General features: G+C 43.8%; 1 protein-coding gene across 1 annotated transcript in view; it reads left to right on the plus strand.

Moving 5' to 3' along the window:
• Positions 1–27,303, plus strand: part of kcnd1 (potassium voltage-gated channel, Shal-related subfamily, member 1) — a 56,736-nt gene that overhangs the window by 22,067 nt on the left and 7,366 nt on the right. Inside the window, exons 3-5 of the mRNA XM_035521778.2 lie at positions 16,175–16,337; positions 16,953–17,036; positions 24,386–24,481. Coding sequence (XP_035377671.1) covers positions 16,175–16,337; positions 16,953–17,036; positions 24,386–24,481 — 343 coding nt within the window. The remainder of the gene's footprint in view (positions 1–16,174; positions 16,338–16,952; positions 17,037–24,385; positions 24,482–27,303) is intronic.

The following is a 27,303-nucleotide window of genomic DNA, read 5'->3' on the forward strand; positions in this document are numbered from 1 at the left end:
GGGGCAGCTACAGTGCAAAATGCAAGCATGTGCTCTGATGCTGAATGTGTGCCCTGTTTTAAGAATAGAAAGTCTCGTTTCCTCTTTTCCATCTGTGGAATGGCTCCATTCCAGTGCTCCCTGGTTAGCAGGGAGATGACTGTGGAATTCCGGTCTCTGTCGTTGGCTCACACGGAATAGAAATGGCAAGAGATGGTACTGGAGGAGAAAACCTCAGCATTTAGAGTGTGTGCTGTCACAGCTGTGTGGAAAAAGCTAGCTTTCCGGCGGGTGGAGGAGGAATGACAGATGGTGTTGCAGCCACTGTTGGTGGGTGTGACTGCCTGAATGGAGGTGCTGAGTTGGTGAAGAACCCGGTAGATGTTGGTCACTGAGTTTTGCAATTCCTTATGTTTCTATTGGTCTTTTGAAGAAGTTTGCTCTGTTCAGAAATGGCAACCGCAATGTCTCTGGGTACAGCAGGCTCTTGGTTACTTCCTGTTGCACCTGTGTAGTCGCCTGATTCTTCTGTCATGACTCACACCGATGAAGGCTGCAGAAGCGGAAAGGTCTTATTGCACAGATTGAAGTCAATCAGTCCAAAGCAAAATTTGAGCAGGGCAATAAAAGTGATCTAAAAAATCACAGAACACAGAGTTCACAGAACAACAGGTAAAATACATGAGGAAACAGAACAATATAGGCAAAAGGAGTAATCAGAAAATGTGTGCACAGTCCAGAGTTAAAAAATAAAGGATCAGTCCAAAGCACAGAGATCAAGTAATGATGCCACTAAAACTAGAAGAAATCTACACTGTGAATTAATGAATTTAGTCTTTTTAAATGAGTGATGATTAAGCTAAGTAATTACAGACCTATTTCAAATTTATCGTTAACTGGGAAAATCATTGAGAAAATGAACTCCAAGAAATTTAATGGTTTTATATCCTTAAACAGCTATTTAGACAAATTCCAGTCATAATTTTGGTGTGGTCATATTAATGAGACTAATTAATGCTCTAATTAAGGTATTCATTGACATTCATTTAAATACAGATGATGGGAAGGTATCAGATCTGATACAGCTCTACCACTCATTGATGCCTTTGATACCAAAGACCAGTCCTAAACCAGTCCTAAACAAGTCCTAAACCAGTCCTAATCCAGTCCTAAACCAGTCCTGATCATGGACATACCTATGACCATGAACAGTCCTAAAATATTCCAGTTTATATCTGCAAAGCAAGAGCTACTTTATCGAAACAGAAAAGAATGTTGCTTAAAGAGTCCTGGTGACCTGTGGTGTTCCCCAGGATTCGATTCTTTGATGATTCATTTCATAGATGTTAATTATCCAAAGGACCAGCATATGTAGCCAGTATGCTGTCGCGTGCCAAGCAGAACTCCATGATGAGTAGAAGTACTCAGTTTGTACTGCCCAAGGCAAAGGCTAAGACTCAGCATTTATGACCATGACCAGCCTTTGTGCTGGTCTTAAATGGAACCGGTTTTCAGAGAATATTAGAAGAGTCTAACAATAGAAACTTTAAATCTCTTCTGAAACGTACTTAAGTGACCAGGCAGTCAACTCATTTGGACACTGTTCTCTTTGCTCTTGTGTCACTGCACCTTTCATTTTATTTTTTTCACTTTCAGCACTACAAAGCACTTGTAATTCTATTTTGCCCCTTTACATCTTTAATTTGAAATCTTTTAGCACTTTCATTTTTAACATTTCTTTTAGTTACTAGTTTATTTAGATCTCTATTTGAAATGTGTTCTTTTCAAATTGAATTATTTTTAATTTTCATCTTATTCATTTAAATCTTTTATGTGAAGCATTCCGAATTGCCACTGTGTACGAGAAGTGCTACATAAATCAACTCGCCTTGCGTTAAAGTCTTTGGATTTCTGTCTTTGATCTCGTTCATTATATACAGTGCACGGCACTGTTGAGTAGGCAGAGTATAATTTAGCTATTTTTTTCCTCACATAAGAAGAGAAAGAAGACAGCGACACAATCTTCAGCTACGGCGTTTGAAAGCAAAATGTAATTAATATAATGTGACAGAGAATGTGAAAAGCCCAGTAGGCCAAATAATGAAAATAAACTAGTGTTTGTTTTTTGTTTTTTTTAGCGTTGGCTTCCGTACACACACAGTCCACTCGGGCAAACTGCTCTATTTTCTGTTTTGAAAAGATGCTGCAGTGTTTCTTTAGTCTCAGGTCTGGAAGCCACAAATACCCCTTAGAACAACACAGTCACCAGGGTAATTAGGGGGTTTCCTGCAAAAGGAGTCTGATAAGAGCAATTTCTACGTTTGGTACTGTGTGGGTTTATTTCCCTGGTCCTGAAAGGGACCATGAAGAATACTGTAGGTGTATGGCAATTTACAGTCTATTGAATGTCTTTGGCTTCCATAGCAGACTGGAAACTGGAGATGATAAACAACTTTTGGCTTAAATTCTCAATGATGATTTGCAAGCTTAGTTTTCTACCATTTTGAAACCTAAAGGTTACGTTTTTAAACATTGTCTCCTTAGTTGCCATGACATCAGAGCAAAGTCCAGGCTTAAAAATTACAGACATTTTCAATGTAATTCTCCTTCCATTTCCAAGTGATTTTGCCTCAGTCTTGACCCATCATTTATTTGATAGAGTACATATGGCTTTCCTATACCACCATTCCCCTATGCAGACACTGTATCTGATGCACCTCACCTGCTCCATTAGACTATGCAAGCGAACCAAGTCACAAATCTATTTTTCAGTCTCTGACCTTTCAGTAAATCTACATCCACTCCCCGTCATCATTCTATATTACTCTCTCTCTCTCTGCTTCTTCCTCACTCACTTGCCTCTCTCATGTTCTCTTATCAGTCACTCTCTCTCTCTCTCTCTCTTTCTCCCTCTCTCTCTCTCTCTCTCTCTCTCCATCTCTCTCTCTCTCTGCCTCTCTCTATCTCTTTCTCCCTCTCTCTCTCTCTCTCTCTCTCCATCTCTCTCTCTCCCTCTCTCTCTCTCTCTCTCTCTCTCTCTCCCCTTTCTCTCCCTCTCTCTATCTCTCTCTCTCTCTCTCTCTCTCTCTCTCTATCTCTCTCTCTCTCTCTCCCTCTCTTTTGATTTCTCATGCATTTTTTTTTACATCATCCCTCCTCTAATATTATAATGGATTCTGCCATAAAATGGTTTTTAATGGTTTAGTTTGCCAGAGAAGTGCCTCCCTAAGGTGACTGGAGTTAAGGTGTATTACCAAGGTGACATATTACCGAATTCTGAAACACAGTTAAGACAAATGTCTTCTGCTTTCAAATCAGCATTTTGTTTGTGTTAAGCTGCTGCCCTTTAACCTCAACTGTTCTCGCATGTATCTATAAATGTACCTTCTCCTAGTTCAACTGTCATTGTTACAAATGGGTTCTACAAGTTAGCTGACCTTCCATGTTTTATGGTACGGGTTGGGCAAAAAAGCCCCAGAGTTGCCCTATACACCGCAGGCTTTAGGCAGACATTTTGTTACTGTGCACTTGCTGGTAGATCCTGTAGATCAAGCGTGTATATGTTTATATACTGTGTGCTTCACAGAACGCGTGCTATGACTGTGACATGTTCACGATTCTCAGCATTCAGAAGAGAGAAAGCTGGAAAGGCAAACGGACAGAATGATTACTGTCTTCTGCTGGCGCCTGTTTTTTAATTTTTTTTATGGGCTCAGCGTGATGGCTGTGTGTGTTTGTTCTCCCTCGACGCACCTCCGTTCTCTCTCATCCTCTTCTGACAGGACACTCGTGCAGGTGTCTGATATCTTCTGATCATCCGTCCATTTTTGCACTCCTCTCTTGTGTCTCCCTGACCTCTTTGTCCTTCCTCTCCTCTCTCTCTCTTTCCAGTAGCGTGCTATCTGGGCTCCCCCAGACCGGCTTCCGCATGGGAACGCCTACGGTTGCTGGACTGGCACTGCTCATGTTCCTTTACTTCTCTCTTCCTTTTGAACTTCTGTCTTTCTTCTTGCTGTTCTTTTCTGTGGATCTGTCTCTTCTTTGTCTCTTCACTCCCATTCTCCCCTTCCCTCCCTTGTGATCATCGTGTGTGATGGCTTCCTGGCTTGGATAATGCCTTCTCTGCTTACGACCTCTGTCCTGATGTGTAGTTGTGTTTTATTGACAGACCTGAGTCAGACACAGCGTTCTAACAGCAGGGAAAGAGGCAGATATATAGATAGCTAGACAGAGAGAGAGAGAGAGAGAGAGAGAGAGTGATAATAGAGAGAGAGAGAATCATTTTACTGCAGGGATGGATGGAGAGTCCAGGATCCTAGTCTAGGATGACCCAGCTCTATACTGTGGTCCACTGCGGAGCAATTATGCTCTGGGTGTCACACTTATGACACACTGAGCAGGATAGCATGGGGAATATTTAGACCACACAGTTTCTGGAGTATTCTATGTGCATTTTAACAACATAATGAATAAGTCAGACAACACAACTAGTGTATGTGAATGGGCCTATGGAAAGTTATGAGGATGGAGGGGAGAAGTGATGTAATAATCAATGTAATCTGCCAGCAGATGAACCTCCAGCCCTTTGGAAGCGAAGCTTCTGCCCATTGTACATGGCGTCCTGAATTCTTAGCGACTCCTAATGTGCCGGTAATGACTCTAAGGCGCATAGTTCAAGGGTGGAGCCTGTTTGTCTGATTGTTGCTTTTGCGGTGCTGCGCCTCACAGGCACTGATGCATGCTCTTGCCTGGCTTTCACTTTGAACAACGGTCAAAATTGTTCTCTCCTTTACTTTGCACTCTGCAAAAGGAGTGCATTATGATCCATCTCCAGCTTAACAACTGGCCCTGGCTAGATCTCGGTGGATTCGCACAGAGAAACAGCGCCGCTTTTGACAGCTTCTCCACCCTCTTCTCGTGGCGAACTAGCTTCACGGCACAACTAGGACATTGAATCAACTATTAGCCTGCCGCTGCCCCCACCGTGCCTTTAAAAATAAGTAAATTGATCTTTTAACAGTTTGTTGCTTTGGTCTGACGGCAGCGCTGCCATTTATCGTGGGAAGGCAGCCAAGCGTCTTCCCTGACTTGAGCCTGATGGCATGATGTCACTGTTTGAGAAGGTAGCAGAGGTTAAAAGTCATTCTGCTTTTCGTGAGGTGGACGCAGTTGGTCAGAGGCAAGACTGGCGTAACTACTGGGGTAACTACTGGGGCAGGGAATGAGGTGCAGGCCTCCTGTTGCTGTGCTCTGCCATCTGGGCTCCAGGTAGAAGATGTCCTCCCGCTGCCCGAATCTTCATCTCAACTCAGAGGCTACCAGAGCTCTGGACAGTGCTGGCTTGGCCTGAAACAATCTGTGATGGACTACAGTTAGCAGGGAGAGTGCCCAGGTGCTGTGCTGGCGGCCTCTGTGGTTATACCTGAAAATCGTCTTAGACGTAAGATGTCAGTCAGGGGTTGAGTGGGGTGTTTCAAGAGAAACGGGAAACTTGAACAAAATAAACATGAAACAGTTGACATTGATTGAAATGTTAAACTGCCAGCTGTACGTGATTCCTTTTTTCCTATTTTGGTCTTCAAAAAATGCCCTTCAGAATACATCAAGTAAAGGGGGACAGGAGATGCGTAAACGTATTACAGGCACGAAACCCTTTTGCCTGTAATGTGAGCTATTGCGTGTCAGAGAAACAAAATAGGTCAGAGGACTGTGGTGAGTCATAGCCTCAATTTGATTAAGCACTCGAGCAATGAATGAATTTAAGATAGGGCCATTCCCAAGACCATTCCCAGGGCCATTCCCAAGACCATTCCCAAGGCCATTCCCAAGACCATTCCCCACACGTGCAGTCAAACTTTCTCAAACAGCTTAACGAAACCAACTCCTGGCATGCGGGATGTTTTAAAATGCCGTTTGTATGACTAAGAACGTCAGGAAGTGCACACATCAACTGGGACGATCATTTTTCTTACGCAGCCTCTCGCATTCTACAGTGTGGCAGGTCAGTTAAGAAATATGACTAGTAAAAATAAACAACATGCAATAAAAACGTAATCTTTACTAATAAATTTGACTAGGAGTAACGTGTCTAATTATTTGAAGTCTTGTAGTGCTTTTATGCAGGCATTTACAACTTTTTGTTTACATGCTTTGTTTTATAGCTTTCCTCCCTCTGTCCCATTAAGATTGAATGACCTCCAGGATGCATTCATTGCCTTGCAGAGGTCGCACACGCTTGCATGCAGCAAATGGATTTTTAATTTTCTTTGCACTTTGCGCCACAGCCGCTGTAGTGCGCCTTGGCACATGGGCCATGAACCAGCCCAGTTGAGTGCTGCTAGCAGGCCGTAGCGGCCGGGTCCTGGAGTTCTGCCTCTCGGCATGTTGTGTGTCTGCCTGACTCTCGGCGCTGCGTTAAGACTGGATCCGTCACATTAAGATGGAAAATCTGAGTTTTGCCTTCTCCTGTCTTATCTCTGCAAGCCCACTGTAAAGCTTCACAAAATCCCTCCAGTAATATACATCACTAATACATCACCTATCACTTGCATCTTATTAGATGAGGGAGCTTTCCTCCCCTTTGGCATTATATCTAAGCAGAGATACAATCCAATTTCGTGGGCCCTTCTCTTGCATCAACTGAGGAAGAAGTCAAAAATATGTACATCACAAAACCCTTCTGATCTCCCGGGCGTCTGGCTTCTATTCTGTGTATATACTAAGCTTTGTTGAATGCATGATGCCAATAAGAAATAGTCATACAGTCGTCAGATTTTGTGTAGATTCGTGCTAAAGTTGATGGAAGAATGAAGCAAGTAAACCGATAAAACTTTGAAGGGAGTTTCCTTGAGCTGAAATTCTCTGCATCAGTGAAAAGTCATGCATCCTTCAAGCGTGTTCACAGCTCATTCACTGCATGATTTGAAATGCTTAATCCACGATTTTCATGCAGCAGACATGGAGCGTGTGCTTCAGTTGCCAAGGCTGCGTGGTGCGAGAGGAAGGACGATAAATATAGCTCCAAGTCCAGTAAGGATAACCTCTGACCCTGGTTGCAGGCATATCTGGCTTTGCTTCAGTGAGCAGCACAACAGCGATGCCACAGTGAATGTTAACAATGCCTTCATGCGCCATCGAGAGTGCACCAGCACACGCGAGAGCACGTGGGCATGGGCACACACACACACACACACACACACACACACACATGCAAAGGAAAGCCATATTGTTCAAATTTCCTTCATACTGTTTGTTTGTTTGTTTGTTTGCTTTCTCTTTTGGCTCCACTTGGCTGGTCTCATGCTTTTTTTTTTTTTTTGCTTTTTTTTCTGAGCAGCCAGTACTTGGAATGAAAGTGTAAAATGGTCATCTAGTTAAAAGAGCTGAGCTGTATTTTCTCAAACCTTCTGCATGTTTGTAACCATCTTGATGGATGTGGTTGGCATCAAGACCTGTTGCGATCGATCTTTGCGTAGGCTTCTGATTGGATTTATCCTCAGACTGATATCAGCCTACTGCTGTACAGAATGTGAAATGACCATAATGTATAAACCAGCATCCCACCAGGGCAACAGCACTACCTCAACACTCATTAACTCATTAAATGTTGTCAGTATGTTTAAAATCCACAATCACAAAGAATTCTATGGAAAGGAAAAATTTCGCTCTTTGTGCCAGTTTCAAAAAGGTTAAAGTGCTTTAGTGGTCATTGATATCGGACTTTAGTCCAGGATCGTGTCTGCTCTTGAATTGTCATTGATACTGGACTTTAGTCCAGGATCATGTCTGCTCTTGAATTGTCATTGATGCTGGACTTTAGTCCAGGATCGTGTCTGCTCTTGAATTGTCATTGATGCTGTACTTTAGTCCAGGATCCGGTTGCTGTTACCTTGAACTGCTCTGATATAGCCTTTACATACCAGCAGCCAGAGAGCTCTTATATTGGTTTCTACCATTTAATCGAGTATATTTAGTACATTTATCTTTGCTACCACGCACCAGTTTGATGTTCTTTCCTCCTTAAAATAGAATAGACACTCATCAATTTCCCAATCGTAATTGATTGAAGCTGTTTCAATCTATATTTAATGGATTGTCATTGATTGTGCCATCCTGTCCTTTTAAATAGGGAAAACAGGACCTAAATCTTTCTAGTTAATTAAGCCAAGTTCAATAATGAAGGACAGATAATGAACCAAATCTTTGTGACTACTTGTTGGTTGTTTACCTTCCTCTCTGTTTATCATGGAGGTCTTCTTCAGAGAATAGTCATCCTCCTCTCCTGGACTTTCTTGGACACCACACACACACACACACACACACACACACACACACACACACACACACACACACACACACACACACACACACACACACACACACACACACACAGAGTATGTGAGTGTGTCCATACTCTCAGTCCTGTTCTTCATACTAGATGCATCACACCCTTGCTCCAGTCTTGGGGAAAATGTGTGTCTGTGTACGCAGGTGCGTTTTGGTGTACTTTCTCTGCTGACTCCACCGCATTGGTGGTCTCTTATGACACTGAACTGGGTACTCAGTGCCAGCCGTGTGCCTTTTCTCCTACCACGGCCTCCGCTAGCGTGTTAACGGAAAGAGGCTTGCGATGTCAGACCACGGTCCCGTTCTCATACTCCGCACCATCTCCGCTTTGGTTGTGCTCTTCAGAAGCGCACGTTATTGAATACGTAAATGACTTTCACACAAGCGAACAGTGATGCAGGTAAATGCTCATTCTTCTTCGTGGTTTAATGGTCTCCAACGCCCCACTGGGGGACAAACTCGTAAATAACGGGAGACGCGTGGACGTGATCACCCCGATTCTTCGGCTTTCTGCGGGCGAAGGTAAATCACACGGAGCCGCCCGCTGCCTGCCCGGCCTGGAAGCGCACCAGCGAGACCATCAAGCTCCTGTCACGGCGGCACAATAAGCGGCGATCGGTGGAGGCGGCCGAAGTAATGGGAGAGGCTTCGTCTCCGTGATTAGGATTCTGTGATGGACTCCCACTCACTCCTGCCAGCAGAGGCACCTCCGTTGCTCATGCCCACAGCCCAGATGGAGATGGCCTTCCAGTGATCCCTGGGTGTTTTGGGTCTTTTCCTGTGATTGATTTAAGCTGCTACTGGTAGATGTCACAAATACAGAAACCGAGCTTTCACCTTGTGAGGATTTATTGTCAAAACAGGCTTTAAAAATGCGTTAATTTTCTGTGGTTCTTGGATTTTTTTTAGTAACCCATTCATGCTCAGTCAGAAAACCTGCTGATGGTGCGTTGGTGGCAGAGGTATGGTGAGTCACATCAACATAGAGCTGCTGCCAGTATTGGTGCATGGCTTGTTTGGCTCATGACAAGTGTCAGCACAGTGGTGTGTTAAAGCAGAGACGTACAGTTGGGCTCAGTCCTAAAATAATGCAGGTCTCCCTAGATGACTGCACAGCTCTGTGTGTCTTTAGGATGAACTGACATACAAGGAGACCTGTAAAACCAAAATAACACCCAGGCTCACTGGCTGGGATCAAGAACAGCAGATCTCTGTTCAAATGAGACCCAATACCCTAATCCCATCTTTATTTTAGGCTAGATCACACTTTGGAAGGGGTTCTTACGATACACCCAGACCAAGGTTGCATGTGACCCGTTTCACTCAGGGACAGGACCTTAAACCTTAGAGCTCTGGTCTGGAATTAAAGCAATGAGGTTTGTTTCTTGTCATACCTACAACGGTAAAAACAAGATGTGACAGAAGGATGTATTTTCAATTTCAAATACTAAAGCAATAAAAATGGAGCTAGTTCAAGCAGTTTGTTTTGTAATGCGTTTTTTTTCCAAGTTTTGTTTACCCCTGGATTTTTACTTTAAGGGTTGTTTAAACCTGGAGCCAAGTTCAAGCACTAAGGGGCTATAGAAGAATGGACATTCTTCAGATTCACAGCAATCAACAGTAGTCATTGACACACGAACCTGGTTGTCAGTGCTGTGTCATTCACGGCCCGTGGTGGTGGCCATGTGTGCTGAGCAGGGAGGGAACAGGAGAGCAGGATGGCCTAGTGAAACCCTCAACACTTCCATTTGGTTTTCAGCCAAGTAACCACAGCAGTAATTACCAAAATTAATGGTAATTAATTAATTAGGTCAGAGGTGATTTGAAAAGATCAGCTTTTGTATGTGGGTGTCAGTTATCAGTTTGGACATTGTCAAGTTGTGTGAGCTCGTCACTCTGAAAGAGCTTGTTACTGTTAATCTGAAGCATCACACTTCACCAAGCTCAAACAAGCCATTTTACAGTGAACATTTAGTAACTTTTTGTTACCAAATAACAGTACTATATCTCGGGTGTACTCTGTATGCAATAACAGTCAGAGTTGTAATTAATTTCCTCATGAATATTTAAATAATAATGAATAATTTGCATGTCAGTGTGGCCTGTAAATTATCATTACGCCTACACTGTCTACACAAGACTTGTGTCGTGTTTATGTATTCCAGAATCACACCTGTATCACAACACTCCACGTATATGTGCAAATGCATTACTTTGCACTTATTAGGTGCACTTGCAACTGAAGATGAGTGTATAAAGTGCCATGACGACACTTCTGATCTTGCAACAAATGGTAATATTGGTCTGAGATAGTATTCAGTGGGAGCTTTGGCAGCTAGCAGTGGGTCTGCTTTAGGGCAATCTTCATCCAGTGTTGCATAGCTTAAGGAAGTAAATATTATCGTTTTATGCTCCACTCTGCTTCTGCTGTATGCATCAGCATCCAGGATGGGCACTCGCTGCCAAGACATTGATTGCATCAATAGAAGCACTGGGAATTCAATCTGAGGTGTTTTTTTGGCGTGCGTTCCCAGATGCACACACTCCCCCTCCCTCTCTGTCTCTTTCTCTGCACGGCTTTATATGCACACACACGATCAGACCGTGCTGGCGAGAGAGCATCCAGGGGATACAGAGGGATTGAGCAGGGCTGAGAGAGAGAGAGAGAGAGAGAGAGAGAGAGAGAGAGAGAGAGAGAGAGAGAGAGAGAGAGAGAGAGAGAAATTTGAGGAAAGGGGAGAGATGCAAGCCTGAAATATCAATGCTGAGACGTCTGTCGAGCTGTGTCTCTTCAGCGTGCCCGCGCCCATGCCCCCTGACACCTGCACCTTCTCATCTTTCCCAGCCCACCCAAGAGCCAACCCGTGCGCTCACAGCATGCTCTCTGCCACAGTCAGGGCCACCCACAAACACCCATGTCATAGGATAGGATGCTGCCCTCACCGACAGGTCGGGCAGACTCTGCAAAGTTAATATGCAATCCTACTACTGTTACTATAAATAAGTGAAGATGCTCTGCAGGATGAGGGGTGTTATAGACACAGGATCCTGTTGTGTTCACCAGGTCCAGAAATAGCTGTTTGAGGATGCCAATTGCTTTGGAGTCTTTCAAATTTTTCTTCTCTAAAAGCTCAAAAATAGATGAATGAGGATATTTTGAGATGATATGTTTGATATTTTGCGAAACAATAATTGCAGCAACCAAGGAGGTAACAGAGATTCAGAGGCTATACTCCCTTACAATAAATACAAAACACTATAAATAAAATGCCAGACACACATTATAGACACACTAGCATAACAGACACTGACATTAGACACACTACGAGATACACATTACAGACACACATTACAAACACACTAGCATTACAGACACTGACATTAGACACACTACGAGATGCACATTACAGACACACATTACAAACACACTAGCATTACAGACGCTGACATTAGACACACTAAGAGATGCACATTAGACACACTAGCATGACAGACACTGACATTAGACACACTAAGTCTGATGTTAGAGCCTTAAGAGCTGATATAATGGGACCCCATGCCAGCATTGGAGCTGACTTGGCTTTATTAACCGTTGCCACTGTAATGATATTTGCATTACACAGTTCCATATAATAGCCTTTTCAGCAGCAGTTAGTCCAGCATAAATGAAATGCCATTGAGCTCGCGTGAAGGCATCATTTCATAACCGCCATTTAAAAAAAAATAAATAAGGATCTCACTGCAGTCCCAACACGTAGTGCTGGGAAGTGCCAACTGTGTTGGCGTGTAGTACAGTAATGTGTGAATTGCAATTCTTCCTGAGTAATGTTTTTGATTGCGAGTATTAACTCTAATGAAGCACGTGTGTTCAGTATGAAAGGTGTGGCCTACAGCAGTCCTGCTCACATGCACCTCCATGCAGTCACAGAGCCATGATTTTCCTCTCTAACCCACCTGCTTGAACTTGTCAGCGGTGATTACCCTGTGATTAGTTTGGTGATTAGTTCAGTGATTAGTTTAGTCAGGTGTGCGGACAGAGGGAACACAATAGACTGTTCAGCAGCTGCACTGGATCACTGCAACACAGCGCTGCAAGCACGAGCTGAAAAACCGCAGCGCGGTTCCCCCAACACGGTGCTAAATGAAAAGCTTTAATGAGCTCGGTTCTCATTCACACGCTCTCGCTGTCTCGTTTTTGTCTAATGTGAACTGCTGCTAAACCTCCTTGACCCCTTTCTGGACTGGCAACTAGGCCAGGCAGCCTGCTCCTCACCACAGACCGTCTGTGCGACTTTCTATTAAGGGAAACTTAAAGGAGTAGTGAGCTCTCCTCTGTGATGCTGGAGAGATACAGCGCACTGTGTGGATTTGTGCTATGTAATAAAACATTACATCATATTCTACATTCATTACCTGCAGTTTTCTGTTTATTGCATTGTGTTCTATTGTGTTTAAGGCCAAAGCCAGGAGTATCTCACATGTACTGATCTGGAGTCTGCTCCAGGCACCCATATAGATCTCATTCCGAAGAGAAGGAAAGACAAAACTAACCCCAGAACAGTAGCCTTCATCAGGAAAGTTGGATTTGGTACCCATCATCTGCATTCACTCCAAATTAAAGCAGAGCGCGACAGTTGTTATGAGCGGTCCAGATTAGGAAGGATTTACCAAGGGGCTTTTTCATAACAGCCTCCCATTGGTCGGACAGTCATGATGCTTTGTAACATTCATGAACAGGGCAAAGATAGAAGTAAGACGAGATAAGGGTAGCGGGCGTCATCGTTACACGGGTCTAGATCTGCTTCCTGCCTTATCTGTGGGCCTGCGGCCATCAGATAATCTCCCAGTTTTCCATAATTTGGAGGTTTTCCAGCTCGGAATGAGATTAGGAGTGATGGAAGATGGACCAGAAAGCTTGACATGCCTTGATCGAGATAGGAGAGAGAATGAAGGCAAAGGATTAGAGAAGCGACGGAGAGACGAAGGCACAGAGCGAGTCCAAAAGGTTAAGAGGTCATGACGGAGGAAAACCGCATCCGACTTTATTTATTTATTTATTTAGCATGCATACATTTGCGTCTGTGGACACGTGTGTGTGAGTTATGAGCATGATCAGGAGACCATGTCAGTGTAGGTTGGTTCAGAGAGAAGAAGTCCTTAAACTATGTAGAAACAGCCATTTTGAACAAATGCATACATATAAAGACATATAAACTGCTCCAGATGTGTGTGTGTGTGAGAACATTGTTTCTAAAGGAGTCGCGTGAAGCAGACTTCATGCGAGGGTCTGGGAGGGTGCTCATCAGGAGCGGCACAGAGAGAAGAACGTGCAGCGCAGCTGAGCTGCAGTTCCCTTGCTTTACGCATACTGGCCAAACGAGGACACTGGAAGCCGCGCCAGCTCCACCACAGCGCTTTAAAATCAGAACGACTGCACAAAAAATGCCGAAACGGCACTCACCCCACATATCGATCGAGGACAAGATTGTCCTTAACAACGTTACCAACGAAGGCAGTGCAATGATTGTTTTTATTTTTATTTTTATAATAACAGCAAAGGTGGGCTTCCTGGCTTCCTTTTGCCGTTAGCTCTCCTGCGGGCCGAGGCGCGATCTTCCTTCCCTGTTCACTCCCTACAGTTCTTGGGCCTGACGTGTCTCTGACAGCTTGGTACAGCGCGGTCACTGCAGCAGGGGCTCGGTCATGTCCTCCCCGGGCCTGGACAGTCTTCTGCACTGTCCAGTTTGGTCCGTTTCCTCACCCTGTCCTGGCTGACTCAGTTCAAGGTAACTGAGCGGCGACTTGAACGAGGTGTGTTGGAGCGGGGCTGGCACACACCCTGGCAGGGCTGGGCTTCGGAGCCACTCCGCTGGCTTATAATGAGATGCCTTGCCGGGCTTTAATTAGATTTTCCTTTTGTAGTGGTTTGAATCCCCGCAGTAATTGAGCGAGTGGGGCTGGCGCTTCTGCCTGACAGCACCCCTCACGTCGCTAACGTCATTGTAATGAAGACAAATGCTGCTTTTTGAGCCATCTGTGGGGTCTGTCCGACCAACTGCAGCCTGTGACAGAAGCGTTTAGGTGTAGTCAGATAGGGCTCTCTCTCTCTCTCTCTCTCTCTCTCTCTCTGTCTCTCTCTCTGTCTCTCTCTGTCTCTCTCTCTCTCTGTCTCTCTCTCTCTCTCTCTCTCTCTCTCTCTGTCTCTCTCTCTCTCTCTCTCTCTGTCTCTCTCTCTCTGTCTCTCTCTCTCTCTGTCTCTCTCTCTCTCTCTCTCTCTGTCTCTCTCTCTCTCTCTCTCTCTCTCTCTCTCTCTCTCTCTCTCTCTCTCTCTCTCGCTCTCTCTCTGTCAAACACCTGCTTGCACGTAAAGCTCTTAACGGCTGCTCCGTTCTCGGGGTCCTTGTTTGTCTACGGTTGGTATAAAGTGCTGAGTGAGCTTCGGTTGCCCGAGCAACGTGTTGAACAACAGGAGTTTCTTGCCAACGTTATATAAGCGCCGTAAACACTGCTGCCTTCAGCACAGCTTCAGGAGACTTTGTAGCAGAATGATCTATTTTTAACTTCTCTGGCCATTGTTAACTTTGCGGCCACACACTGTCTGACTAGCCACTCGGGAGAGATTACGCCAAGATTCTCTAAGACAGAACTTGTCACTCTTTAAATGAGAATTGTGACAGCCAGCACTAAAAGATAGGAATAAATGCTTTACATTCAGGGCAGATATTAGCTTGACGTTTGGTTGGATCATTGAAGATTGATATTTTTTCAGCCAAATATTAAACAGTTTATTAATTGTGTGTGACACGGCCGATGATTACATTTTACAAATTCACCTGTACCTTATGTTGATTTCACATTAAAACATGTACATCCAAACACTTTTTACCACGACAAGTAAATCATGCATTTTTCATGTTTTTGAAGTTTCTGCTTTGAAGGTGCTGTTTACAATTCTGTTTGTGGCTTTTGCTCTTTGCTCATTGAAGTTTTGTTTGATGGTAACATCAGATCCCTCAGGCCATCGTGAAAGCTCGTCGTGACTAACTGGTAATCAGGAAGATCAGAGCTCGGCTGCTCATGTCTGGCTTCAGCTCGCTTCAGCTGGCTCGCTGGCCTGATTTATGGGTCAGGGTGAAAGCACCAGTAGCCTTGTGAGAACTTTAATGAGCCACCAGCGTAGGGGAGGATAAGGCTCATTATAGCAGGAATTCAGTTGTAGTGTGTTTGTGTGTTTCTGAGAGACTGAGTGAGAAAGTGACTGTGTATGTAGATATCTGCATGTCTGCATGACTGTGCACACCTGTGGTTAAGTGCACCACTGTGTGGATGTGTGTGTGTGTATCTGAGTAAGAGTAAAATAAATTGTAGTATGAATTTATTGCCTGTCCATGATTCTAAATGAGTTGTGATAAATGAGGGTTCTATGGGTTCCACAGATGGGTTTTGGAGCTCTGTGGACTGAAATACCAATAGATATGTTCCCAAACCAATGTATGCAATTAGCTGAAACACTTTGTAAAGTGGACTTTTTTTGCCAGTCAGTCAGTTATGAAAATACTTTGTGTAACTCTCCAGGAATCATGTCCATACACAGTCATATATCCACACATACACACTCATACTCACTCATAAATTCATCACAGAATCACACAAAGCCAAGTTCTGCTCATATCATAAATGTCCTGAACTATTTCACATAATGAGTTTTATAAGACATTAATAGGCACACATTTTATGTTACCAGACATGATTCTTTATACCAAACCGCTGAATCTGAACCACAGTTCGTGTGTGTGTGTGTGTGTGTGTGTGTGTGTGTGTGTGTGTGTGTGTGTGTTCTTGGTTGCAGGTATGGGGACATGGTGCCCAACACCATCGCCGGCAAGATCTTTGGCTCCATCTGCTCTCTGAGTGGTGTGCTGGTGATAGCACTTCCTGTTCCTGTCATAGTGTCCAACTTCAGCCGCATTTACCACCAAAATCAGAGAGCTGACAAAATGCGTGCCCAGCAGGTATGGAGTAGGAAATGCAGACTTGGAGATTGCTGCCATGTTTGTTTACTCTGGGGTCACACAACCCCTAGTCCATTTGATGTATTTTATCCACAGTGACTTTGTTTTGCCAGCTAAAGTCTTCTCTGACTGTGCCACAGATTTTATGTAGCTGACCTGGTAGCAACTGATCACTGACTCAGACTCCTTGTTGCGGTGACCCTCTTCATTGGAATATATGGTGGTCCTTCACTCACCATATATTTTAGTCACCTACATGATGTTATTGGTCCTGCTTGCCTGCTGTAAACCAACTTTTATATCAAGTGATTCATTTTGATAGCGTGGGCCCTAAAATATTGGTCATTCTCATTCATTATCAGTGAAAATGCCTGTCTTCCTACTCTGCAGTTATTAAAATTAACAGCACAAACTGAGATTTGTTCAGCACACAAACTAGTTGTGGTGGTGTTACCCAATCTTGAACAACATACCATAAATTAGCCTGATGAAGTCCAGGCTACATTAGTTTTAAGGTGTTCACATCAGTAGGCGTAAACAGGTTCTGTCGGATTCTGGTAGCAGCTGGCCATCGTGGTTTCCTAAAACAGGCTGTTTTATGCTACACTTTTGCAGAAAGTGCGTCTGGCCCGGATCCGCTTGGCTAAGAAAGGGACCACCAATGCATTTCTCCAGTACAAAGAAGAAGGAGGTCTGCAGGTGAGTGAGAGCATCGGTGTGGGTTTGCGCTTTGATGGAGTGAACTGTGGGGATCTCCGAAGGCTTTGGAAAACCGGGGGAACCAGCCACCTGAGGGAAGGGGCAGAGGTTAGTACTCCACTTCGATCCACTGCCCTAGATGCATGAAAAAAACCCAACAAGATTCAGAGTTATAAACAAGCCTGTTGTTGTTGTTTTAGTTAGTGTTGAGTGTAAAGTCCTCCTATATTATCCTCTGGCATCTGAATGGATTTTTATTCAACAATACAAAAAGGCTAAGATAGCGTAAAGCCAGTGTAAACAAATCTGCTTGTGGAGTGCAGTTTACAGTTCGGCTTTCTCACTGTGCGAGATCATTCTCGGCAATGTTTTTTTTCCTGATGGAAAATGGACAATTTGATGCTCTCTCTCATTTCAGGCGGCTAATGAGTCTAAATGTGTTGCCTCCTTAAACATTTTCAAGAAACCCCAGGAGGTCTGAAAATACCATTTTCAAGTCAGCATCGCTCTGTGTCGTGGAGACGAAGCCCGCAGTGCATTATCATTTGCGAGGGTTGTTGGAGGCAGCTCTGATGAGATGCCGTCATTATGTATGCCTGCAGCCAGAGATTCCACATGTGCACTAATGCTTGTATCCGTCGCAGCTCTCAACTGAATGGATGGCCCCGGAGCCTCCGGTCTCCCATCGAGGAAGCACGTTTAGCGTCCGCTTTCCCGCATCTGCCCCATATTCGTCTACTTAAATACCAACATGGCCTCTCTGTGGAAGCCCTTGCTTGAACAACAGCTTCAAGAATTTATTTATTGATTTATTATTTATTTACGAATGGGAAGAGCCCCTAGTGGTCCACCAGGACATGCTCCATTTGCTCTAAGGCTGTGAGAGGAATCACCAAACATCACACTTCACACTGGATGCTGCTTAGAAATTCATGATGAAAGGACCCCTCGGTTAGAATCACACGAGTCTCCTGCCACTGAGAGGGAAGTTCTACCCATTAAAGCTTAGCTAAGCGATGGTAGCACCACTGGGATGGCGGAGAGCACGATGCGGTGCCCTTCCTGTGCGAGCATTAGCGGGGCATTATGCCACATTGTGCAGGACCATAAGCTCCTTCAAATCAGTTTTTAAACCTTCATCATGAACTAGATATGGCAGCACTGATTATACATCATAGAAGGGAAACAACTACTGCTAAGCACATCTGGCTCACCATAAGAAAACTCCACTTTATGGTCATTATTTCAAATTGGAAAAATGTCTACAACTAATGAGATTTTCTACTGATACAGTTTTTAACTGATGTGATTTTTTTCAAGCATATCTGTAGATGGCAAAGAGCACTGGGAATAGACTGCCACGGTCCTGGGTCTAGTGTGGTAACTGCCATAAACTACCATTGTTCTGTGTCTAGTGTGGTTACTGCCATAAACTACCATGGTTCTGTGTCTAGTGTGGTTACTGCCATAAACTACCATGGTTCTGTGTCTAGTGTGGTTACTGCCATAAACTACCATGGTTCTGTGTCTAGTGTGGTTACTGCCATAAACTACCATGGTTCTGTGTCTAGTGTGGTTACTGCCATAAACTACCATTGTTCTGTGTCTAGTGTGGTTACTGCCATAAACTACCTAGTGTAGTTAATGCCATAGACTACCATGCTTCTGTGTGTAGCGTGGTTACTGCCATAAACTACCATGGTTCTGTGTGTAGTGTGGTTGCTGCCATAAACTACCATGGTTCTGTGTCTAGTGTGGTTACTGCCGTAAACTACCATGGTTCTGTGTCTAGTGTGGTTACTGCCATAAACTACCATGGTTCTGTGTCTAGTGTGGTTACTGCCGTAAACTACCATGGTTCTGTGTCTAGTGTGGTTACTGCCATAAACTACCATGGTTCTGTGTGTAGTGTGGTTACTGCCATAAACTACCATGGTTCTGTGTGCAGTGTGGTTACTGCCGTAAACTACCATGGTTCTGTGTCTAGTGTGGTTACTGCCATAAACTACCATGGTTCTGTGTGTAGTGTGGTTACTGCCATAGACTACCATGCTTCTGTGTCTTGTTCTTTTCTTGGAATGAGAATGGCAAAGGTGAATCTGAACCTGGAGTGAGGACGAGAGGCCAACAGTCAGCCAGTGCAGGCAGGTTCACTGGTAATTACACAGATAGGGAGGTGATGGTGTCCGCTACAGGCTGACAGCACTGTGCATTTGACCCACCCGTGCTTCTGTGTCTGCTGCAGGTGCAGGGTAAATTGGCTCACTATACTTTAAAAAGACTATATTAAAATAACTATTTGTTGATCTTGATATACCGTAAAATCAGTTAAATTAAATACTTAAAGGAATGTCTTAAATTTTTTGTATTGTCAAGATTCTTCCGTCTTTGCAGTACCAGAGATGACATGCAAGCAGACGATACTTGGTAACGCCTTTGTTTTGTAAGAATCCTTGAAGCTTCTGTGCAGTGGCAGTTCTTTGCAGTGTCAGTAGCACAGTGGCTAAGCCTCATAGCCTCACAACAATCATGACCTTGCCTTCACACCCAGTCCAGCTACTGAACACGTCTAGAGTGACCAGAGTCCCTTACAGTATCATCACTATGACTGGGTGTGTTCTCTGGGAATTAAACCCATATCTGTGGATTTACTAGGAGACACACACACGCACTCACACACACACACACACACACGCGCACGCACACACACACATACACGCACGCACGCGCACTCACACACACGCGCGCACGCACACACACACGCACTCACGCACTCACGCACACGCACACACGTACACACACACATACACGCACACACACACGCGCACGCACACACACACGTACACACATACACGCACGCACGCGCACTCACACACACACACGCGCATGCACACACACACGCACACTCACACACACACTCACGCACTCACACACACACACACACACACACACACACACACACACACACACACACACACACACCTGCGCCTGTCCCTTGTTTGCCTTTTTGTTTCTACTTTATTTAAGCCCACAGGGACACTCATCCCTTGCTGCTCCGTGTACAGCACACCCCGAGTGCCCCCCCACTTTGCTGCGTCTCAGTGCCTCGACTTTCGAGTTTGAACAGCCTGCGCTTATGCTTGCGTCCACCCAGCTCCCTGCTGTGCTATGTACCCTGCAAACCTGCGCTTGCTCCCCGCTCCTCTCGCGCACCAGTCGCAATTACATCATCTTTGTAGGGCTATCGTGAACCAGGAGACTTTGATTTGGTTTCAATTTCTTATTCACTTGTCTGTAATCCTATACACATTATATGCAAAATGTTGATGTCTAAAAAAGTTATTATAGTAACAATAACTTTTGTTTGAACATTAGCGGACTACATACACGTAGCAGAAGTGTCGCTCATCTGAATAGACCTTTGGTAAGTGTAAAAAAAAAATAAAACCAAAGTATATAACACAAGTAAAAGTTTCCTCAAGCACTTCCATGAAAAACTGTAAAAACTTATTTACCACAGGATATAATGTAATATTTGCTAACATGACAATATGCATGAGAATGAAATAACTTATTTCTACCAGTTGTTTTATTAGTAGGGAAAAGGTATTGGAATCTTTACTGACGCAGGAATGCTCCGTCCATACAAATGACTGACATGGTAGATTCGGGTGGTGAGTAATAATTACATTGCCCGATCTCCCCATATCAAACTAATCCCATCCGAATGGGGCTTAACGCTAACAAGCATTTCGCTTTAGGGAGTAGTTGAAGAACTGTGAAATGACTGTGGAGTTTAGTGATATCAGCAGCCACATTACCCTCACTGAGAGACAGAATGCTTGTAGCTCCCACTAAACAATGCCCTTCAATTTACACCATCTTGTTTCTCCCAGAGCACTTCTAGCTTCACATTATTCTACCTTAATTGGCATTAAAGGAAAAAGCCCAAATCTTTTAGGATCTTTATTTCTCCCAGTGGGTTTCTCCCTAGTAATTATTGTCATAGTGTTGTATTTCCTTATGTTCTGGGACACGTTCATTTGTTTAGTTGTATTGCTATTGGTGACACTTCTGCCTCATGGGGAAGAACTGGAAATGAAGACATACTTGCAGAATTACACTGGCTTAATGGAAAACTCAAGACTGCTAAAAAGCTGTTGAAACCTGCAAATAGTAGTACAACATGAGAAAGTGTTCTAGAAAGTATAGCAGGACTCTGAACATGAACATATTGCTTTTACATGGCTAGTTGCCAGTTTGTTAGCTACACCTGTCTCCTTGCATGTTGTGTCTTTGTGGGCTTCAGAAGAGCTTGAATTCACCTGAGTATAGATTCTTCAAGATGCTGGATGCGTTAGGCAGTTGGGTTGCACGATGAATATCTTGCTGCAAATAGCCCATTCCTCATCATCCCAGAGGTGCATAATAAGGTCTGGATACTCTGCAATGAATGTTCCTGGAACCTCAGCTGGGAAGTTCCTGGCACTATTCAGAGACAGTGCGTGCTTTGTGACATGGCACTATATTCAGAGTTGGTGACGTAAGACGGACAGATGAGAAGATCGATAAATACGCAGTGAAAGTTATCTGTATTCAGACTTCTGCTAAGCTGTGAACTTAACTCGATTTTTAGGGCCATGAAATATAATGGTTAAAGCAAGCTGCCAGATAATCATTCGTTTTCCTTATTCAGACTCTCACTTGAAAACAAAGTAACACTAGAAACGCTTGGTCTCTCTGATTTATACCGCACACAGTAGTAATATGATGCAAGACAGATTCCTGTGAAAGCTGAAAGGGAAGTGAGAGAGTTTGAGCCACATGGTCTGCAGGATTTGAATGTGGTCCAGAATGTTTCACACATCGTTGGTAACTGGTTCTCCTCTGGGCTCCTTAACAGCGATGCCAATATAAACAGTCCAGCGTTCCGCACGCACACTTTCCCTGCAGTCCACCAACACCTTGACACAGACACAACGTTGCTTTAACCCAAACGTGTGGGTAGAGGCAGAAGAAAATGGAAAGGACCTACAAAAGCAGTGATAAAGAAATACAGTGGAAGAATAATAATAGACTGAGTAAAGAAAGGAAGAAATTGAGTGCTTTTCCTTACTGCAAACAACGCAGTTCTCTGGAATCTTTGTTCCGTTTCTTGTTAGCATGTGAAAGTCTCTATAATCTAATATTTTGTTAGCCCCAGAGAGGTGTGTCTGTGTGTGTGTCTGTGTGATTTTGTGCCTGTGTGTGTGTAGTCACATTTGTGTGTTATTTCCAGCTTGGATCTATAAACCCATTACAAACCAGCTTGCAGTGCTATTTATAAATCTGGGAAAGGATTTTTCTCTCTTCTAGTCTATCATTGTTTTGTACTTTCTCGAACTCTTCTGTCTCCTCTGCCATCCTTCATGTGCACATTTTTTATGGGATTCACATGAAAACCTTGACCTGTGTTGCGAGATTCTTAGTACCTTGGCAGGATTCTGTCTGATGGCACATGCACAAGGCAGGTTTTATTACGAGGATTCATCACTGGGCGTTGGAGTCTGCATTCAAAGCTTTCAGGCGATGTATGCTTTGTAAAGTCATGAATAAAAAGCTCTGTGAATAAATGCTCTTTTTGAGTATATTAGATCTTTGTAAATCTTAACCTGACTCTTACCCACTCCAGAAAGGCCAATCTCCATTGGAAGCCTGGTACATATACAGTGGATCACCTGAGCAAATGCTGTAATAAACATGTGTGAATTAAACATTTTTGAATTATTTGGATTTGGTCCTTGTTCTGAAAGGCTTCCTTCACACCAGTCAGGTTTCAGAGTGATTGACATCTGATGGCTTCCACACGGAAGAGCTCAGCAGTTCCTAAAGCCAGCACAACCTGCACAGATGGTATTCATAGCTCGATCTGTGCTCAAGGACCTAGGTCTTCTGTCTCTACAGTAAGAGTAGTGTGGTTAATGTCCCAGCTCCATCAGCATCTCGTAACCATGGTGCTGCCACTGATCGATGAGTTAATGCTGACCGTAGATCCAGTGCAAGGCGTGCACGCCTTCTGCTTTGAGAGTGCTACAGAGGCATTTCCTCATTCAATGCACTCGATCAAACTGGACTTATTACCAGTGCAATTACAGCTGTCGAGTGGTACAGTCCACTACAGATTTCCCGATTAGCTGGGAAAAAAACAACGATGAATAGAAATCGTCTTTCTCGTTCTGCTCTGTTCTGATGGGTTTTTCACGAGCACTTTGGTTTGCTGCAATAACGATTGTAATGAGATAGCAGAGAGCAAATTGAAATCACATCCTTAATCTGCACACAATGCCACAGGATGTATATAATTTTGTGTCTAGTTCTTTATTTAGGTAGTGTGATGATCCTTTTTAGAGGCCACTTGCTTGAGATTCTTGATATTCTGCTAGTGATTATCTGAGACAATCACACCAGTATCTCTGTGTTTTTACCTGGACTTTCACACGAATTAAGGTGACTCTTTTTCTCCCTAACGTGATCTCCCTCCGAGCATCTCCTGTGGTGCTCCTAAAGATCTGCACCAAATCTCCACTTTCCACACAGCCCAGAAGGCCTACAGAGAACTATTTCCAAACCAGCAAAGAAAAAAAAAAGCTAATTGTTCAGAGGTGTGATTATTGATGGCGAAATGGTGTACCCTCCAGCGGTTTGTGTTTTCTGCTGACGGGTCGCTTCTTGTTGCAGCAGAGAGGAGAGTTGCTTCTGAGCTCAGAGCAGCCGTTCCTCCAGCTCCTCACATGAGCTGCTCCTGGCCTGCTGCAGTAAAGCACTTTCACCTGACAAACATCATGGAACTTCTAGGAAGATGGCATCCAGAAAGCAGATGTGGGAGACTTCAGGCCTGATGCTATGCGAGAAGCTCGTTCTTTATGATGCGATCGATGACCAGTGAATCGGCGTTACTACCATTGTCATGATAACAGAGGAGCAAATGTAACAGACAGGGGCAACAGGGAGTGTATTTTTAAACACAGTGCATGCATTCTGTTTGCTTTGGAAAATGTCAGGTAAATTTAGAACTTGATATCGTGGAAATTGTCCTCTGAAGCCTACAAAAAGATAAGGGAATCTTTAAATATATCAGAGCTGGTTGTCTCAGTGCAGCTCAGAGCTAGAGTTGGGACACCAGGGCTAGAGTTGGGATGTCGGAGCTAGAGTATGAAGGTCAGGTTTTTGTATTTTCAGTTATACCCAAACGGGTGCTGCTTTGAGATGCTCTGTGTGTGTGTGTTTCTAGTGCCAGTATATTGGTCTTCTGTGCTCACCTGGTGAGCCTAGTCCCTCTGCGTGACTTTGTCCTGTGGCCTTGTTTTCAGCATTACGACAGCGACAGTGCTGCTCTGTGTGTGAAGAATAGATCGTCCTTCGAGCACCAACACCATCATCTGTTGCACTGTCTGGAGAAGACCACGGTAAGAGCTCCCCTCTGTTTATGCTGGCAGTGGAAAAGTCTGGCTTTGTTTAGTATGAACGCTGTCTCTGCTGACATTTCCTTTAAAAAGTAGCGGTACGTTTGATTTTCAAGGTATCATTAAAGCTGTATTTGAAAGGCTCTGCAGCCACTGCCCTAAGACACCCAGACCGTCCAGATTGTTGTTTAATCCAGTTCCTAACACCTGAATCTACTAGATGACCTGCTTCCCTGGTTCAGGCCAGTTAGGTGCTGGAATAAAACAGATATTGGTGTTTGGACTGAGATGTAGTCTAAATGAATGACCCCTAAAACTCAATCAATGAGAGTTGTGTGTGTACATAGAGAAAGGCAGAGGTAGTAGAAAACGCCGGCGAGTACACAAAGTTTCCAGACCAACAGGACATTTCAGACACAGGTCCTTTAACACAACAGAAGCAATTTTCTTGCAAAGCTGAAGAAGGACTTCTGTCTGTTTCTCTGGAAACCTTTCACTGCAATTTTTATTATAATTACACCTTCACATTTTTACCAAAGTATACTGCAGGCACACCCTGGAATCTTATATAGTATATATAGAATAGTATATATTGTTATTCTGTGTATTTTAGGTGGAGGGAAAAAAATCTAACCAAAAAGAATAAACTTTTCTTTGGTTGGTGGAGACCTCAATCAGTAACTGGTATCTTTATTATGAGGTTGTAGAACCCTTAGAGCCACATTACTCAAGAAGCCCTATTAAGTGAGACATACTCAGGTAAATTTGTAGTCAGCCTTGACTTTGTCTCGAACACTGTGGACTCCAAATGTTTTCCAAGCCCAACCGAGACCATGTAATACCTGATCCATGGACAAAACCGTAAAGGAATCATAAACATGTTGTTGCTATGCTGAGTGCGGTAGATCATATTCAGGTAACAGTGGGAAGCAAAAGCATGAGGAAGGAACCTTGGGAGGAACCAGAAAGGGGAAGCCAATCCTCCTCTGATGACACCCAAGAGCACAACAAGAACAAAATAAACAATAAAGAACAAAATAAGCAATAGGAGTCTATTCTGGGTTCCTAGAACACCTAGTCTGGGTTTAATGAGTGTAAATATTTGTGTATCCCATCTGGCGCATGAACATCTCAGGAACAGGTACCTGAATATTCAGCCTAGTTGATTCCAGTCAGCCTAGAGACTTCATGAAGGGGAGGGAACCAAAGCAGTGAAGAAGTGGGTGGGTTGGGGGTGGACGTGGGAGGAGCCACAGCAGGGAAGGGGTTGTTTGTGGGAGGAGCCACAGCAGGGAAGGGGTTGTGGGTGGGAGGAGCCACATCAGCAGTGGTGAGTCAAGGCTCGGTAACAATGTGACTGAATAGATGCATCTCGGCAGAAAGAGGACAGATTATTAGGTAAAGTTAATATCTACAGTGTGTAAACTATATAATATATATAATGTGCAAGGGTGGATTATGGCAGCTCTAGCTAGAGAAACCAAATGTAACTAAGGCCTGAGGACTTCATAGAACATCACCACCCTGCTGCTCTCAGCCAACAACCTAGAGTGACAAAAAAGTGACATCACAACATCCCATTTGACCATAACTCAGTACCTGTGAAGCCCCTGATCTAAACCTTTTAAGAGGTGAAGTGCTTAGCAAAATTGAACTAAAATGGGTTTTCAGTGTTTTGTTTTGTTTTTTGTTTTGTTTTATGAATGGTGTGTCTGGGTTCTGAACATTGACAGGAAGGTTGCTACACTGAGAGGCTCGGCCACCTGAAGTAATTTCCTTATTCTAGATGCTAATAAAAAACCTGCACCTTTTTGATTGAATTCCCCTGGTGGATTATAATCAGCCAAGAGTTCGCTAACACACTGTTGGGGCAAGAGAATTCGGCACTTCATAGGCCATTGTAAGTATTTTATAATCATTACAAAATTTTATCTGTGTAGCTAAGATAGCAGGAATATTATCAAACTTTATAGAACTCTGGCTACATGTTTATGCACTTGTAGTACATCCAGACTCAAAGGCACTGCAGTAGTCCAGTGTGGAATTGATAAATACAAGGACTACATCTGTGTGTGTGTGTGTGTGTGTGTTTGTGTGTTTGTGTGTTTGTGTGTTTGTGTGTGTGTGTGTGTGTGTGTGTGTGTGTGTGTGTGTGTGTGTGTGTGTGTGTTTGTGTATTTGTGTGTGTGTGTGTGTGTGTGTGTGTGTGTGTGTGTGTGTAATCATAGAGGTTGAAAACTTTGTGCCAGAGGAACAGGACGTTTCGGACAGAGGTCCCTCATTAGTAGCTGTGCAAGCAAATTGCATTGTGCTTGCACAGCCGATAAAGGACCTCTGTCCAAAACGTCCTGTTTCTCTGTAAACCTTGTGAACTTCACTACAATTCTGAATGTCTCTACATATACAGACCCGTACAGAACACCCACACCCACAAAAAGGGGGCGTTGTCAGGCAGCAGTGTTAATGAGCATCATTGGGTAATGAATGAGCGCTCTTGAAATAAGGGTTGAAAGGGTAAGGCTGCCATTTTTCAAAATACTCTCTGAGGTTTCTTTTTAATGAATATCTTATTTTTTAAGATTTAAGAAAGACATAGTGTCCTTAGTTTTTAATCCTTGGTCCTTAATGTTTGGAGGTTTAGCAGATTTCCACTGCAGTAACAGAAGGTGCATAGCCAGTCAAGAGGTGAGTGCTAGTGTATCTAATTAAATGGAATTATACTGCACTGTGTACTTGTATGGAATACCATAAGTACTTTAGTGTCTAATATGGCAGACTTTGTGGTCAAATAATTGAGCCTGAAGTTATGCAGTGCTGGGCACAGA

This window comes from Electrophorus electricus, chromosome 25 (assembly GCF_041902795.1).
Source record: "Electrophorus electricus isolate QZ-2024a chromosome 25, ASM4190279v1, whole genome shotgun sequence".
Lineage (NCBI taxonomy): Eukaryota > Metazoa > Chordata > Actinopteri > Gymnotiformes > Gymnotidae > Electrophorus > Electrophorus electricus.